The sequence below is a fragment of the Oncorhynchus mykiss genome, chromosome 7, assembly GCF_057628025.1.
Source record: "Oncorhynchus mykiss isolate SJ-2025 chromosome 7, ASM5762802v1, whole genome shotgun sequence".
NCBI classification, from domain to species: Eukaryota; Metazoa; Chordata; class Actinopteri; order Salmoniformes; family Salmonidae; genus Oncorhynchus; species Oncorhynchus mykiss.
In genome coordinates this window covers 54862687-54880770 of record NC_143028.1, presented here as the reverse complement: position 1 = coordinate 54880770, position 18084 = coordinate 54862687, and the positions used below count along the sequence as shown (strand labels likewise).

Sequence of the window (18084 nt, the reverse complement as noted above, 5' to 3'; positions counted from 1 at the left end):
TAAAATCACTCAGCCGATCTATAAATATACAATCACTGTAAAAACACCCTATATTGTGTACTTACATGAAATGGTATATATAGTTAGTGTGTGTAATGTAGAAAAAGTATTATTGTCCATCAATAATGAGAAACCACCTGGTATTGACAACTTAGATGGAACGCTACTGAGGATGGTAGTGGACTATATTGCCACTCCTATTTCTCATTACTTTTATTTGAGTCTGGAGCAAAATGTTTGTCCTCAGACCTGGAGGGAAGCCAAAGTCATTCCACTATCCAAGAATGGTTAAACACTCTGCTGGTTTTAACAACCAAACTTTACAAAGCAAACTTTGTAAAAAAAAAATTGTGTTTGACCAGATAAATGCTATTTCTCTAAACAAAGTTCTCTAAACAGACTTTCAGCATGCTTATAGAGAGGGGAACTCAACATGTACTGCATCGACACATGATTATTGGTTCAAATAATTAAGGTTATGGGCGCTGTACTGTTAGGGCCTCCTCAGTGCAGCCTTTATTATTGATCATAAGTTTTTTCAAAAACAGGTTATGTCTTTTCAACCTCTGTCAAATCGTGGATTCAAAGCTATCTACTGTGTCTAATAGAACACAGGTTTTCTTTAATGGAAGCTTCTCTAATGATAAACATGCCGCATGGCAGCTCTCTTGGCCCTCTACTCATTTGTATTTTTACCAATGACCTGCCACTGGCATTAAACAAAGCCTGTGTATCTATGTATGCTAATGATTCATCCCTATACGTGTCAGCAACGACAGCTAGATCAGATCAGTTTTAGAATGGGTGGCTAGTAATAAACTAGTCCTAAACATCTAAAACTAAGAACATTGCATTTGGTACAAATCATTCCCTAAGTTCTAGACCTCAGCTGAATCTGGTAATGAATAATGTGGCTGTTGAGCGAGACTAAATTACTTGGTGTCGCCTTGGATTGTAAACTGTCACGGTCAAAACAGGGCAGCAGCTACTCTTCCTGGGGTCCAAACACACCAAAGCACCCACTTTACATATAAAACAAAAGATAAATCAGTTTAACTATGTTTGTACTGAATGAGCTAAAGATAAAACAGTACATCACATAACATCCCTACACCACCCCATATCCACAACACAAAAGGTTCAATACCACCATACAACAATACCCCAATTTGTGCATATTGATTCAATGGTTGTGAAGATGGGCAGAGGTCTGTCCGTCATAAAAAGATGCTCTGCTTTTTTGACACCACACTCCACAAATCAAGTCATGCAGGGTCTAGTTTTATCTTATCTTGATTATTGCCCAGTCATATGGTCAGGTGCTGCAAAGAAAGACCTAGAAAAATTACAGCTGGCCCAGAACAGAGTGGTACATCTTTCTCTTCACTGTTATCAGAGGGCTAATATCAATACTATGCATGCCAGTCTCTCTTGGCTAAAAGTAGAGGAGCAACTGACTGCATCACTTCTTGTTTTTCTAAGAAACATTAATGTGTTGAAAATTCCAAATTGATTGCATAGTCAATTTACACACAGCACTGACACCCACACTTATGCCACCAGGTGTCTTTTCACAGTCCCCAAATCCAGAACAAATTCAAGAAAACGTAAGAGTATTATATAGAGTCATGATTGCATGGAACAGCAAACCTGGTTTTAAAAAAACAAAACAGATAAAGCAACACCTCACCGCACAATGCCTGTCCCCTATTTGACTTAGGTATTTTGTGTGTATGTACTGATATCTAGGCTATGTGGGGGAGAATATAATATCTATATAATGCTATGTTTTAAATGTATGTAGTTCGGTCCTTGAGCTATTCTTGTCTCTTAATGTTCTGTATTATTTAATGTTTTGTGTGGATCCCAGGAAGAGTAGCTGCTGCGATCAAAATAGCTAATGAGGATCCTAATAAAACACCAAATACCAAATGTAACAACACAGTGTGGTCAAAGACTTATTAACCTAGTTGTAGTCATGATCTGGTTACCTATAAGTACAAACATTGTTAGGTTTTGGGGTTATTACATATTTATGAACTTATTTCCAGATATCTTCTAAACTATCCACAATGTACCATTTCTCAACATCATATGTAGGATCTACTCAGTGCTATCTCAGTAGCTAGCTCAAGCTGACTAATGTTAGCCACACCTCATGCACTTCACAGACATTGTGCTGTGTAATCTAGTGGGAACCCGTTAGCACGGTAGGCTCTGGTGCCTTCTTGACACGGGCTTAAAATGAAAGAGAAATTCATACCTGCTTCTCTAATTGTGTAGTACCTCGTCTGTTCTCCTTTTAGTTTTGTAAATTGTTCAGCATGTTCTCTGTGAAGTAGGCTTCGGGAGTTTTGTAACTTTTTCCACCTTGGCTTAGTGCTAGAGCACTAGCTGACTGACATCTGGAATCTATATATATATTTTTTTTTTTCAGGATTTTCCTGACTCTCTACCGCGCCGTTGAAGCACCACCTCCCCCTCGCTTTGGTTGCTAACTCAGCCTGCACTCTTTTAAAAGTTTTAACATCAGATGGGCCCCAGCCATCAATCTGTAAGTATCTGCTCTCTCTTTGTTTATGTTTTAGTTGTGTATCATTAATTGGGTTCTAGCTGGTCTCCAGTAGTTGTGCTCTAGCTTGACAACCATAACCATGGTGGTTGACTAGGCTGGTTAAGCTAATAGCTAGGTGGCTAAATAGCCAACATCAGCTTGCTGGCTAGCTTGCTGGCTAAGATAACTGCATAAAGCTAACATTCTTCGATAACTGGTTAGATGGCATTATGTTTTTCCAAAACGTTGGTTTATTTTAATGTAGCTGCAAACTAAGTGTTGATAGCAACTGGCTGACTCATTCAGTGATAACGTAACGTTAACAGTCTGGTAGGGCTAACATTAGCAAGCTAGTAGGGCTAATGTTAGGAGGCTAGTTGGCTGGCAATCTTGCAAGTTGATTTGAATGTTTTCGTGAGAAGACAGATTTTCGGGATGTCTCATGGTCTGACAAACACTGCTGTAGCTTGGCCACCATCCACTGCAGATGCGGAAGGCTGACATATGCTGATGCGGTGGATTGAGACACAGACCATGTAAAAAACATGATATCTCTAGCTTAAACAGACAGATTTTGATGGGGATTTCTTTATTATGTTACTTAGATTGACTCACGGGTGGACTTTTAAGGATTACAACACAATCTATATTTGAACTCCATTCAACTGGCCTTGAGTTCTGGATCAGCAATGTGTGGCTGTGAAATGACTACTTCTACTGAAAGGAACCCTGTCAGTTCTGAGCATGTGCAGGCTAAAAGACAGGTGACCATGACATTTCTTGGGGGGTGAAATGAAGGAGAAAATGTTTTTAAGTTGATTGCATCCCGGACATAATTGTTTCCTACCCTTATTAATTCTCAAGGAACCTATTTTTTGTGGTTAATACTTAGTTATTATTATAGGTGGTATTTTCCTTATTAAGATGTGTTTGTGTGGGGGTAACATGGGCCTGGCCAAAGGTTCTGTTTTTCTTTTGTGTAACTGAGTTACATGTTTTAGCTGAGAGGTCAGAGGTCAGTGCCCGTTTGCGTCCTAAATGGAACCCTATTCCTTAAGTAGTATCCTACTTTTGAATAAAGCCCATAAGGCTGGCTCCAGTCAAATGTCATGCACTACTTAGGGAATAGGTTGCCTTTTGGGATACATCCCCAGTGTTTGTCGACTGAAGCGTGTGCCACATCACGTTCACTAGAAAATAAATTATTACCACACACCCTTCTCTGGCTCTGCCGTGCTATTGGTGGGGTGAGGAGGGGAAAGAGGCCAGATAGCCAATGGGAGTTGCGAGAGGAGGGTGACCCTTATCTCAACCTTATACAGGTAGCTGTCCCACAGACTACAGACCCTTTACTCTGATAAACAGTGGTCAACAGTGAGCTACAGAGCTGCGTGCCCATTTTTCCTGCGTTCCCAGACATTGTGTGTCTCTCTGGGTTTGTCTCTCCTCTGATCCTGCTTAAATCCTCCATAGTGTGACAGGACACAGTGGACAGGATGTCAAACCTGAAGGAGTTGTGTAGCGGCCTGCCTCTGGACCCCATGCCATCCAATCGGGGCCGGGACCCCAGTGTGCCACATGCACCCGTCAGGACGCCCAACCTCACTCCGGAGGAGGAGAGGGTGAGTCCACAGACATACTGTCACATCTCTGAATGCAGAACGTGTCAACGAGCATTGACGTCATACTCAGGGATTTATCTGCAGATTGAGTATTGCAATACTGAAGTACTTTTGCTTTTAAGGCCTCTCTGTTTATCTATGATTGAAACCATAACAAAACATAATACACACAATCTAATAAAGGAATGGGATGAGGATATATATACAAAAATATGTATGAGCAGTGACAGAGCGGCTAAGATGCAATAGATAGTAAAGAATAGATAGTGAAGGATACAGTATACAGTATATACTGTACATATGAGATGAGTAATGCAAGATATGTAAACATCCTTAAAGTGGCATTATTAAAGTGACGAGTGTTCCATTTATTAAAGTGGCCAATGATATCAAGTCTGTAGGTAGGCAGCCGCATCTTTGTGCTAGTGGTGGCTGTTTAACAATCTGATAGCCTTGAGATAGAAGCTGTTATTCAATCTCTCTGTCCCAACTTTGATCAAATCAAATTCAAATCAAATCAAATGTATTTATATAGCCCTTCTTACATCAGCTGATATCTCAAAGTGCTGTACAGAAACTCAGCCTAAAACTCCAAACAGCAAGCAATGCAGGTGCAGAAGCACGGTGACTAGGAAAAACTCCATAGAAAGGCCAAAACCTAGGAAGAAACCTAGAGAGGAACCAGGCTATGAGGGGTGGCCAGTCCTCTTCTGGCTGTGCCGGGTGGAGATTATAACAGAACATGGACAAGATGTTCAAATGTTCATAAATGACCAGCATGGTCAAATAATAATCACAGTAGTTGTCGAGGGTGCAGCAAGTCAGCACCTCAGGGGTAAATGTCAGTTGGCTTTTCATAGCTGATCATTAAGAGTATCTCTACCGCTCCTGCTGATCACCTGTACTGACATCGCCTTCTGGATGGAAGCGGAGTGAACAGGCAGTGTCTTGGGTGGTTATTGCCCTTGATGATATTTTTTGCCTTCCTGTGACATCGAGTGTTGTAGGTGTCCTGGAGGGCAGGTAGTTTGCCCCCGGTGATCTGTTGTGCACCACCCTCTGGAGAGCCCTACGGTTGTGGGTGGTGCAGTTGCAGTACCAGGCGGTGATACAGCCTGACAGGATGCTCTCAATTGGGCACCTGTAAAAGTTAGTGAGGGTTTTTAGTGACAAGCCACATTTTTTCAGTCTCTTGAGGTTGAAGAGGCGCTGTTGCGCCTTCTTCAACTGTCTGTGTACTTGGACCATTTCAGTTTGTCGGTGATATGTACACAGTGTAACTTTCCACCTTCTCCACTGCTGTCCTTCGATGTGGATAGGGGGGATGCTCCCTTTGCTATTTCCTGAAGTCCACAATCATCTCTTTTGTTTAGCTGACATTGAGTGAGAGGTTATTTTCCTGACACCACACTCCGAGGGCCCTCACCTCCACCCTGTAGGCTGTTTCGTCGCTGTTGGTAATCAAGCCTACCACTGTAGTGTTGTCTGCAAACTTGATGATTGAGTTGGAAGCGTGCATGGCCAAACAGTTGTGGGTGAACAGGGAGTACAGGAGAGGGCTGAGAACGCACCCTTGTGGGGCCCCAGTGTTGAGGATCAGCGGGGTGAAGATTTTGCTTCCTACCCTCACCACCTGGTGGCGGCCCGTCAGGACGTCCAGGACCCAGTTGCACAGGAAGGGGTTGAGACCCAGGGTCTCAAGCTTAATGAGGAGTTTGAAGGGTACTATGGTGTTGAATTCTGAGCTGTCAATGAACACCATTCTTACATAGGTATTCATCTTGTCCAGATAGGGCAGTGTGCAGTGTGATGGCGAATGCATCGTATGTGGACCTATTGGGGCGGTAAACAAATTGGAGTGGGTCTAGGGTGACAGGTAGGGTGGAGGTTATAGGATGAGTGAGTGCCTCGTAACTTATTTCAGTTACCTTAGCCCTTAGGAAGGGTTTAATAGTCATAGTGGGTATAACATCTCCTATACATTTCCTTGTAAATTCACTCACCGAGTCAGCATATACGTCAATGTTATTGTCTTAGGCTACCCGGAACATATCCCAGTCCACGTGATCGAAGCAATCTTGAAGCGTGGATTCTGATTGGTCAGACCAGTGTTGGATAGACCTAAGCATGGGCGCTTCCTGTTTTAGTTTATGCCTATAGGAGGGGAGCAACAAGATGGAGTCATGGTCAGATTTGCCAAAAGGATGGCGGGAGAGGGCCTTGTATGCATCGCGGAAGTTAGAGTAGCAGTGGTCAAGTGTGTTACTCGCTCGTGTACTGCAATCGACATGCTGACATAATTTAGGTAGGCTGGTCTCAGATTAGCTTTGTTAAAATCCCCAGCTACAATAAATACAGCCTCAGGATATATGTTTTCCAGTTTGCCTAAAGTCCAGTGAAGTTCCTTGATGGCCGTCTTGGTATCCACTTGCGGGGGGATATACACGGACGTGACGATAACTGAGGAGAGTTCTCTTGAGAGATAATATGGTTGGCATTTGATTGTGAGGAATTCTAGGTCAGGTGAACAAAAGGACTTGAGTTTTTGGATGTTGTTACGATTATATCACAAAACATTCCCGCCCTTCTTCTTACCAGAGAGATGTCTGTCCCTGTCGGCGCAATGCACAGAAAATCCCGTTGGCTGTACGGACTCCGACAGCATGTCCCCAGCTAGCCATGTCTCCATGAAACAGAGTATGTTACAATCCCGGATATCTCTTTGGAAAGCAACTCTTGCCCTAATTTTGTCGACTTTGTTAACTAGGGACTGGATATTAGAGAGTAATATACTTGGAAGCGGTGGGTGGTGTGCGCGCATCCGAAGATTCACTAGAAGACCGCTCCAGCACCCTCACAATCCATGTCTCAATTGTCTCAAGGCTTAAAAATCTTTATCTTCTTTAACCTTTCTACTCCCCTTCATCTACACTGATTGAAATTGATTTATTAACAAGTGACATCAATAAGGGATCATAGCTTTCACCTGGATTCACCTGGTCAGTCTATGTCATAGAAAGAGCAGGTGTTCTTGATGTTTTGTATACTCAGTGTATATCCCCACATCTTTGTTGTAGTTTGCTTTTTGCCACTATAAAAGGCATTTGCTTGTCTTACCTGATCCAGACAGAGGTAGAGGGATTGTGAATGTAATAAAGATAGGAATTGGCAGTTAATGTGTCAAATCATACCCACTGTTTTATTACTCGTTGAGAGTGAATCTTTATAGCTGAAGGGGTTGAGATTCAAGCTTGTGGAATGTTGTATCCACATACTGTTGGAGAAACTTGAGGATACAGAACACAACAACGCACAGTGCATGTGAATAATTTTATTAAATCTATTGGGATCAATAAAGCACGGTTCACATACTCAGCACAGTGGAATGTTTTGGCTTAAGGGTAGGAGACAGTGTTGGTTCATCTCCTCAGAACCTTCTATCATCTTCGCTAATGTTTGCCAGGACTGGGAGCAAAGGGCACTGTCAATGATTAAGAGAGATAAGAGTGAGTGCTTTCATGGATAGAGAGGGGGAGTGAAACACAAATGACCAGAAAGTTAGTGGAAAAAAGGATGCAAAAGAAGAAGAGGGCCACCCCATCTGAACTCCTATCTCACCCCCTAATCTACTCCCCCTCTCTAGCTAGCCCTGAGGAATGCCCTGCGCTACTTTCCCCCCTCCCACCACAACATCCTGGCTGCTGAATTCGCCCAGGAGCTCAGGCAGTATGGACACATCTACATGTACCGCTTCTGTCCCCGCATACATATGAGGTATGTACAGTATAATCACCTAACACCACCTCTCATCTCTCCATCTGTAGTATTCCTCTTTATCTGTTGATGCCATGATATGGTCTACCACACCCTTGTGTGTGTGTGTGTGTGTGTGTGTGTGTGTGTGTGTGTGTGTGTGTGTGTGTGTGTGTGTGTGTGTGTGTGTGTGTGTGTGTGTGTGTGTGTACTGCACGGGCGTGCGTGTGTCCTCAGGGCCTACCCTATAGATCAGTACCCCTGTCGTACACGCCAAGCTGCCTCCATCATGCTCATGATCATGAACAACCTGGACCATGCAGTTGCCCAGGTAACCACCACTCTCACATACTGTACACAACAGCTCACTTTATTTAATTGAACTAAAACAATGTATTAATCCACCTAAGTCACGCTATCAATGGCTGCTTTATCATCTCCCCATGCTCTGCTCTCCAGTTTCCCCAGGAGCTGGTTACCTATGGGGGAAATGGACAGGTGTTCAGTAATTGGGCCCAGGTAAGCACAGAACATGCAATTATGATGGCATTATGTATTTTCTGGATTTTTTTCTCATTTTGTCTGTCATAGTTGAAGTGCACCTATGATGAAAATTACAGGCCTCTCTTATATTTTTAAGTGGGAGAACTTGCACAATTGGTTGCTGACTAAATACTTTTTTGCCCCACTGTATCTGTGTATGGTAATGTGTGTGTAATTTTATTTGTACCGCGTGGAGACAGAATTTAATTAATCACTATATATCTTTGCGTATGTGTGTTTGTGTGTAGTTCCGCCTGGTGATGTACTACCTGAGTGAGATGACAGAGGAGCAGACTCTGGTCATGTACAGTGGTCATCCAGCGGGGCTGTTCCCCAGCCTGCCCTCCTCCCCCCGCGCTATCATTACCAACGGCATGGTAACCACACATCCCTCCTTCCGCCTCTCCTCACTATACTCTTGGGAAAAAGGGTTCCAAAAGGGTTCTTCAGCTGTCCCCATAGTAGAACCCTTTTTGGTTCCAGGTAAAAGCCTCTGTGGAAAGGATTCTACATAGAACCAAAAAGGATTCTACCTGGAACCAAAATGGTTATATATAGAACCAAAAAAGGTTCTTCAAAGGGTTCTGCTATGGGGACAGCCGAAGAACCCTTTCAGATTCTAGATAGCACCTTTTTTTCTAAGACTGTGCTCTACCGCATTTCAATTAGATACTGATTTGGCGTTTCCGTTTAGATTTTCCCAGTTTGATCTCCCTCCTTCCCTCTGCCATCATCCTCCCATGCTCTCTCTCGCTCCCTCTCAGGTCATTCCAAACTATTCCTCCAGAGAGCAGTATGAGAAGATGTTTGCTTTGGGTGTATCAATGTAAGTAACAAATATAACCCCGTTAGTTGTTTTTAACCATTCATAGTTTTTGTTAACCCCCCAAAGATGTGTTTTTTGTTTGTTTTCCTAGGTATGGTCAGATGACTGCTGGTAGCTACTGCTACATTGGGCCTCAGGGGATTGTCCATGGCACCATGGTAATTCCTCACAGTCAACAGTAGAGGGCACTATCCCCTTTGAAACTCACATTGACGTTGTCTTAACATTGTGTCTGTCTCTCTTTCCTCTCCTTCCCGTCTCTCTCTCTCCCTCCTTTAGCTGACAGTGTTGAATGCAGGGCGGAGGTATCTGGGGTCTGATGACCTGAGGGGCCGGGTGTTGGTGACATCGGGGCTGGGGGGCATGAGCGGGGCACAGGCCAAGGCTGCTGTCATCGCTGGCTGTGTGGGGGTCATTGCCGAGGCCAGTGTGTTTACTTTGTTATTGGCCAATAACACCCGCCCTGCTGTTAATCTACCTATGTGATGGTAGCGATGTCTGTTCCGTTTTTGTATGATGGAGAGCTTTGGGATGTGTGTTAATGTGATATGTGATTGTGTTTTGCATGGATCCTGTTTAGGTAGATGAGGTGCCCCTGAGGAAGAGACATGAGCAAGGCTGGTTAATGGAGGTCACCAGTGACATAGAACACTGCATCCAACGCATTAGGTAATAGCAGATAAAGACACACACACACCACACACACACACGCACACACGTCATGACTTTAGCACCTGTGTGTTTAGGTTATGTGATTTATCAGATGGTCCCTCTGATTTTGTATTCTACAGAGAAGCCAAGAGATCCAAGACTCCCCTCAGCTTGGGTTACCATGGCAATGTTGTGGACTTATGGTAAGTATGGGATGTCAACCAAGGGCTGGAATTAAGTAATACCATGTCTATATGGGGCATCTACACCTCAGTCACTATTAGTGTAAATACCTTTGGGATCCCTTGTTTCCTTCTCTGCCAGGGAGCGTCTGTTGACGGAGTATGAGAGGACAGGAGAGCTGCTGGTGGACCTGGGCTCAGACCAGACCTCCCTCCACAACCCCTTCAGTGGAGGGTACTACCCAGCTCAGCTCAGCCTCCAACAGGCCAACCAGCTCATGGCCACAGACCCAGCACGCTTCAAAACCGTGGTCCATGAGAGGTTAGACCTTGATGCTGTACCTTTTTTGAAGGCAGTTGGTCTAATTCAGGGGTCTCCTCCAACTCTGGTCCTGCAGAGCTACTGGGTTTGCCATCTATGGTTCCATCCCAGTCACACATCAAACAACTGATTCAGCAAATCAACTATTCATCAAGAATTACCATGATTGAGTTGGAGACCCCTGATCTGTTTGTGGTTAAGGTTGAGGGGTTGTTCTCTAACCTGTGGTGGTCTTCCCTTCCTCTCTCCCAGCCTTTGTAGACAGGTAGCTGCCATCAACAAGCTGTCTGAGGCAGGGATGTTCTTCTGGGACTATGGAAACGCCTTCCTCCTGGAGGCCCAGAGAGCAGGTGAGTCCTACAGTTAAACCACCACCATACTGATTCACTGACACAGGGTCAGATATTATATCACCCCCCTCATGGTTAATATTAGCATTGGGAGTAAGGTAATGTGATCCAAGATATGTGGCTAATGCTAAGGGGTAACTTGAAGGTTCCGATACACATGCTGAAGAATAGACTGAACACAGCATGTCTAGTGATGTCCGCAGTCCTCTCCAGTTTGATAACATCTAGGTTTGTGTTCATCTCTCTTTCTTCAGGAGCGGAGGTAGAGAAGGAGGGAGGCGGAGCGACAGAGTTCCGCTACCCATCCTATGTCCAAGACATCATGGGGTGAGTGACAGGGTGAGTTTTCTGGTCAGGTCACATGATCAGGTCAAACTCTTGGCCCTAACCCTTGACCACTCTGCAGTGACATCTTCTCCCTGGGCTTTGGACCATTCCGCTGGGTCTGCACCTCCGGTGACCCTCATGACCTGACACTGACTGATGACATCGCCGCCACTGTCCTGGAGGAGATCAGCGCCAATGTGACTGAGCGTGTGCGACAGCAGTACAACGACAACATCCGCTGGATCCGTGAGGCCGGAAAACACAGGATGGTATTCATTAATAGGACACATATAAGACACAATGTTAATCATTAACATCCTGATACTAGATAAATAAGAAATGTATTATACAACTGCCAATGCCATTTCTGAATGTTCTCTGTGTGTAGGTGGTGGGCTCCCAAGCCAGAATCCTCTACTCAGACCAGAAAGGCCGTGTGTGTATTGCCTTGGCCATCAATCAAGCTATTGCTGATAGGAGAGTTTCGGTAAGTCTTACTTACCCATGTCTATGTTATGGTTGTTTGTATGTTCATTTAAAGTTATATGTTTTGGTTGGTGTCCAGTCAGTGGGTAGGTAAATCTATGGTGTGTGTGTGTGTGTGTCTGAGAGAGACAGTGGGAGAGTGTGTGTGTTCACCACTTAGCCTACCTTCTCCTCCAGGTCCCGGAGACCAGAAGTAAGCTAGCAGTAGGCAAACATGTGTGTTTTCTGTCCAGGCTCCTGTGGTCATCAGTAGAGACCACCATGACGTTAGTGGAACAGACAGTCCCTTCAGAGAGACCTCCAATGTGTACGACGGCTCTGCCTTCTGTGCAGGTACACTAGAGCACACTCATCATTTAGACAGACATTATTTTGTCATGATCATCATTATATTAGTCAGTGTGTTAGTCTAGGTGGCTAGAAATCATCCACTTTGACTGAACTTGGGTATGTGTAAGTGTGTAAGTGTGACTTTGTCACTGTGTGCCTGTCTTGCCCCCTGACAGACATGGCGGTCCAGAACTTTGTAGGCGATGCATTCAGAGGAGCCACCTGGGTGTCCCTGCACAACGGTGGAGGGGTCGGCTGGTGAGATCTGAGTTTCACCTTTCAAACTGGGGATAGGAAGGAAGAAAGAAGGATAGGATAGCACACAAAAATCTATGAGACCAAAACCTATAAGACAATTACTAACTAGGAAACATTGTGCCCCTGACAACCGAAATGTTGGGGTCTTTCTCATGGATGGACAATCTTTCAACGTCTTTGTTTCTCCCCAAAGGTCAAATACAGTTGCCTAATCTGAATATGGAACCACAGTTTAGAGCCCCAGTCATGTCCCCTCTTCCCCTCAGTCAGACTGCGTTGTCTGTCTCTTGTCTCTCTCCAGGGGTGAGGTGATGAACGGAGGGTTTGGTCTGCTCCTGGACGGGACGGAGGAGGCAGCGAAGAGAGCCAGTCTGATGCTCAACTGGGACGTCTCTAACGGGGTGAGAGAGGGGTTATGATGGGGACTGAAAGGGGAAGCTGTCTTGGATATCTATTCATAAATACTGTTCATATAATTATTATGACGGAATAGGTTGAAAGGGTGCATGTAATATAAATCCCATTGTGTCACAGATCCTATTAATAAAGGATTCATGTTTTATACTTGAGTGACATAAAACTCCCTGGCACCTTATCCCTGCAGGTGGCTCGTCGATGCTGGTCGGGGAACTCCAACGCCTATGAGACCATCCAGCGTACCATGGAGGAGCAAAGGCAGCTTCGCGTCACGATGCCCTACCCTGTGCAGGACGAAGATGTGTTAGACAGGGCCCTGCAGGGCTAGATCAGCACACTGCTCACAACACAGCTAGCTAGTCAGATGATAAAGGACACACAGAATATTCATTGTGTCAATCCACACCACCATTCACAATTCCAGATTGTCCTGAATTAAGAGCAGAACCAAGATGATCACTTGATCATGGATGTCATACAGTTGAAGTCGGAAGATTACATACACTTAGGTTGGAGTCATTAAAACTTGTTTTTCAACCACTCCACAAATTTCTTGTTAACAAACTATAGTTTTGGCAAGTCGGTTAGAACATCTACTTTGTGTATGACACAAGTAACTTTTCAACAATTGTTTGCAGACAGATTATTTCACTTATAATTCACTGTATCACAATTCCAGTGGGTCAGAAGTTTACATATACTATGTTGACTGTGCCTTTAAACAGCTTGGAAAATTCCTGAAAATTATGTCATGGCTTTAGAAGCTTCTGATAGGCTAATTGACATCATTTGAGTCAATTGGCAGTGTACCTGGGGATGTATTTCAAGACCTACCTTCAAACTCAGTGCCTCTTTGCTTGACATAATGGGAAAATCAAAATAAATCAGCCAAGACCTCAGAAAATAAATTGTAGACCTCCACAAGTCTGGTTCATCCTTGTGAGGAATTTCCAAATGTCTGAAGGTACCACGTTCATCTGTACAAACAATAGTACGCAAGTATAAACACTCTGGGACCACTCAGCCGTCATACCGCTCAGGAAGGAGACGCGTTCTGTCTCCTAGAGATGAACGTACTTAGGTGCAAAATGTGCAAATCAATCCCAGAACAAGAGCAAAGGACCTTGTGAAGATGCTGGAGGAAACAGGTACAAATATATCTATATCCACAGTAAAACAAGACCTATATCGACATAACTTGAAGGCCGCTCAGCAAGGAAGAAGCCACTGCTCCAAAACCGCCATAAAAAAAGCAGACTACGGTTTGCATCTGCACATGGGGACAAAGATTGTACTTTTTGGAGAAATGTCATCTGGTCTGATGAAACAAAAATAGAACTGTTTGGCCATAATGACCATCGTTATGTTTGGAGGAAAAAGGGGGAGGCTTGCAAGCCGAAGAACACCATCCCAACCGTGAAGCACGGGGGTGGCAGCATCATGTTGTGGGGGTGCATTGCTGCAGGAGGGACTGGTGAACTTCACAAATAGATGGCATCATGAGGGAGGAGAATTATGTGGATATATTGAAGCAACATCTCAAGACATCAGTCAGGAAGTTAAAGCTTGGTCGCAAATGGGTCTTCCAAATGGACAATGACCCCAAGCATACTTCCAAAGTTGTGGCAAAATGGCTTAAGGACAACAAAGTCAAGGTATTGGAGTGGCCATCACAAAGCCCTGACCTCAGACCTATAGAAGATTTGTGGGCAGAACTGAAAAAGCGTGTGGGAGCAAGGAGGCCTACAAACCTGACTCAGTTACACCAGCTCTGTCAGGAGAAATGGGCCAAAATTCACCCAACGTATTGTGAGAAGCTTGTGGAAGGCTACCCGAAACATTTTACCCAAGTTAAACAATTTAAAGGCAAGGGCTAGCAATTACTAATTGAGTGCATGTAAACTTCTGACCCACTGGGAATGTGATGAAAGAAGTGAACGCTGAAATAAATCACTCTCTACTGTTATTCGGACATTTCACCTTCTTAAAATAAAGTGGTGATCCTAACTGACCTAAGACCGGGAATTTCTACATGGATTAAATGTCAGGAATTGTGAAAACTGAGTTTAAATGTATTTGGCTAAAGTGTATGTAAACTTCCGACTTCAACTGTATATATACAAGTCTTATTGCCAATCATCAATTGAAAACAATGAGTTAACATGGTCTTCTTTGATGTACAGTGCATATGGAAAGTAATTCAGACCCCTTGACTTTTTCCACATTTTGTTACATTACAGCTTTATTCTAAAATGGAGTAAATTGTTTTGTTTTTTCTCATCAATCTACACACAATACCCCAAAATGGCAAAGCAAACAGTTTTTTTGAATTGTATGCAAATGTATTTAAAAAAAAAAATGAAATATCACATTTACATAAGTATTCAGACCTTTTACTCAGTACTTTGTTGAAGCAACTTTGGCAGTGGTTACAGCCTTGAGTCTTCTTGGATATGACGCTTCAAGCTTTGCACACCTGTTTTTGGGAAGTTTCTCCCATTCTTCTCTGCATTCCTCTCAAGCTCTGTCAGGTTGGATGGGGAGCATCGCTGCACAGTGATTTTCAGGTCTCTCCAGAGATGTTCGATATGGGTCAAATCCGGGCTCTGGCTGGGACACTCAAGGACATTGAGAGACTTGTCCCGAAGCCACACCTGCGTTGTCTTGGCTGTGTACTTAGGGTCGTTGTCATGTTGGAAGGTGAACCTTCACCCTAGTCTGAGGTCCTGAGCACTCTGGAGCAAGTTTTCATCAAGGATCTCTCTGTTCTTTTCTCCGTTCAACTTTCCCTCCATCCTGACTAGTCTCCCAGTCCCTGCTGCTGAAAAACATCCCACAGCATGATGCTGCCACCACCAGTAGGGATGGTGTCAGGTTTCTTCCCGATGTCACGCTTGGCATTCAGGCCAAATAGTTAAATCTTGGTTTCATCAGACCAGAGAATCTTGTTTCTCATGGTCTGAGAGTCCTTTAGATGCCTTTTGGCAAACTCCAAGCGGGCAGTCATGTGCCTTTTACTGAGGAGTGGCTTCCGTCAGGCCACTCTACCATAAAGGCCTGATTGTTGTCCTACTGGAAGGTTCTCCTATCTGCACAGAGGAACTCTGCATCTACGGAGACTTGATTACACACAGGTGGATTGTATTTATCATCATTAGTCATTTAGGTCAACATTGGATCATTCAGAGATCCTCACTGAACTTCTGGAGAGAGTTTGCTGCACTGAAAGTAAAGGGGCTGAATAATTTTGCATGCCCAATTTTTCAGTTTTTGATTTGTTAAAAAAGTTTGAAATATCCAATAAATGTCGTTCCACTTCATGATTGTGTCCCACTTGTTGTTGATTCTTCACAAAAACTTACAGTTTTATATCTTTATGTTTGAAGCCTGAAATGTGGCAAAAGGTCGCCAAGTTCAAGGGGGCCGAATAATTTCGCAAGGCACTGTATATATATAACATTTTTTACTATTGGATTAAATGGTAGTTAAAATGACTAAATGGGGAGTCTATCAATGTCTGATGTATTGGTGACTAAACTAAATGTATTTTATGGAAAACTTGCATGAATGACTCAGGGATGAAAGATGTGTGAAACCCCAATGAATGCAAAATCAAAGGTTCTGAACATGAAATACAATTGTTTTCAGTTAAGAGTTTTGTACTTAGAGTTTAGAAAATATACCACTCACATCTGAAAAATGTGCCAAATTGACTGAACAAAAACTGTAATATGAATGAATGGTCCAGGTTTGTATTTCGGATGATGGAATGACTGATATGAGAGTATGGAGAGACTATGTACGTGTGTGTGTTAGAGTGAGAAAGAGCAAGAGTGAAAGAGTGAGAGAAAGAGAAGTGAGAGAGAGAGAGAGAGAGAGAGAGCGGTGGGACTAAGATTGGTCACAGGGCTTTTAACCTGATTGAAGCTATTATTATGCTCTTGATCAATTCCTCCAAGTGGCTATAGACAACATGTACGCATGCACACAAAAACACACTCACAGCACATACATGTTGTATAGAAACACATTCACATTCCAATACAGATACAAGCTGCACCCATCATCATACCTTGTCATAGTAAATACTGTATGTTTCTGAAACCTGCACAGTATTATCTCCCTTCTTTCTCTGTGTTTCCATCCCCACCTCCTCTGTGGTTGCAGATTCTGCATGATAGTCCTAAGGCGCGGCGGGAGATGGAGCTTCATTGGAGAGTGTCGGGAGGTCCATACATTGTTCGCATCCTCAGCCTGTATGACAACATGCACCAGGGGAGAAAATGCCTGGTTATCGTCATGGAGTGGTAAGGAACACACAGACCACATAAACCAGAATGCATCTGTCTATGATGTATGTATTCTCTCTTAGCTTATCTAGCATGCCAGTCTAGACTTTAAAAACGTTACTAATGACTAGGGCCAGGAGTTTTTCCTGGTCAGGTCACGTGGTCAGAAAATAACTCCTGGGCCTAATGAAAAGCTACACAAACATCAAATGATGTTCTCGCTATCCTTGGTCATTGTCTTTGGGCTCTGTAGATTGGGCTCAGTAATTGCCTAGTAATAACTAAGGGACAATGCTTGCCTTGTTTAGGGAAATAGCTTTGTTGTCTTGTTAATTTTAAGAAGCTCTGATCTGTGTCTCTTGTTTTACTTCCTGTCTCAGTATGGAGGGAGGGGAGCTGTTCAGTGGCATTCAGGCCAAAGGGGACCAGGCTTTCACAGAGAGAGGTGAGTTATGACGGGGAACTGTGTTGTGTCATTTACAGTGCTCTGTGATTTACAGTGACCCATATGCTCTATGTTAATCAGATTTATGTCATGGCTTTTAATCAGAGGCTTCAGAGATCATGAGGGACATACAGTGCCTTGCGAAAGTATTCGGCCCCCTTGAACTTTGCGACCTTTTGCCACATTTCAGGCTTCAAACATAAATATATAAAACTGTATTTTTTTGTGAAGAATCAACAACAAGTGGGACACAATCATGAAGTGGAACAACATTTATTGGATATTTCAAACTTTTTTAACAAATCAAACTGAAAAATTGGGCGTTTAATGACTGTTAAATGACTCTTAAATTGCTGTTAAAGAACTGTTAAAGGACTGTTAAAGGACCGTTTAATGACCGTTAAATGACTGTTAAAGAACTGTTAAAGAACTGTTAAAGAACTGTTAAATGACTGTTAAAGAACTGTTAAAGGACTGTTAAAGGACCATTAAAGGACAGTTTAATGACCGTTAAATGACTGTTAAAGGACTGTTAAAGAACTGTTAAAGGACTGTTAAAGGACCATTAAAGGACCGTTTAATGACCGTTAAATGACTGTTAAAGAACTGTTAAATAACTGTTAAAGGACTGTTAAAGGACCATTAAAGGACCGTTTAATGACCGTTAAATGACTGTTAAAGAACTGTTAAAGAACTGTTAAAGGACTGTTAAAGGACCATTAAAGGACC

General features: G+C 43.3%; 2 protein-coding genes across 2 annotated transcripts in view; both read left to right on the top strand.

Moving 5' to 3' along the window:
• Nucleotides 1-3820: 3820 nt before the first annotated feature.
• Nucleotides 3821-15941, top strand: uroc1 (urocanate hydratase 1). The gene is made up of 19 exons (XM_036983688.2): nt 3821-4176; nt 7820-7950; nt 8167-8260; nt 8389-8448; nt 8721-8849; nt 9237-9298; nt 9390-9456; nt 9578-9721; nt 9879-9967; nt 10090-10152; nt 10274-10453; nt 10706-10803; nt 11058-11130; nt 11210-11399; nt 11519-11617; nt 11850-11949; nt 12123-12204; nt 12506-12605; nt 12809-15941. Exons 1-19 carry the CDS (start codon nt 4051-4053, stop codon nt 12947-12949), a joined length of 2028 nt encoding a protein of 675 aa, XP_036839583.1. The 5' UTR covers nt 3821-4050; the 3' UTR covers nt 12950-15941.
• A 124-nt stretch (nt 15942-16065) lies between these two features.
• The window catches only part of LOC110528146 (actin nucleation-promoting factor WAS), a 29415-nt gene continuing 27396 nt past the window's right edge, over nt 16066-18084 (top strand). Inside the window, exons 1-2 of the mRNA XM_090241358.1 lie at nt 16066-16928; nt 17291-17355. The gene's annotated coding sequence lies outside the window, so the exon portion shown is untranslated. The remainder of the gene's footprint in view (nt 16929-17290; nt 17356-18084) is intronic.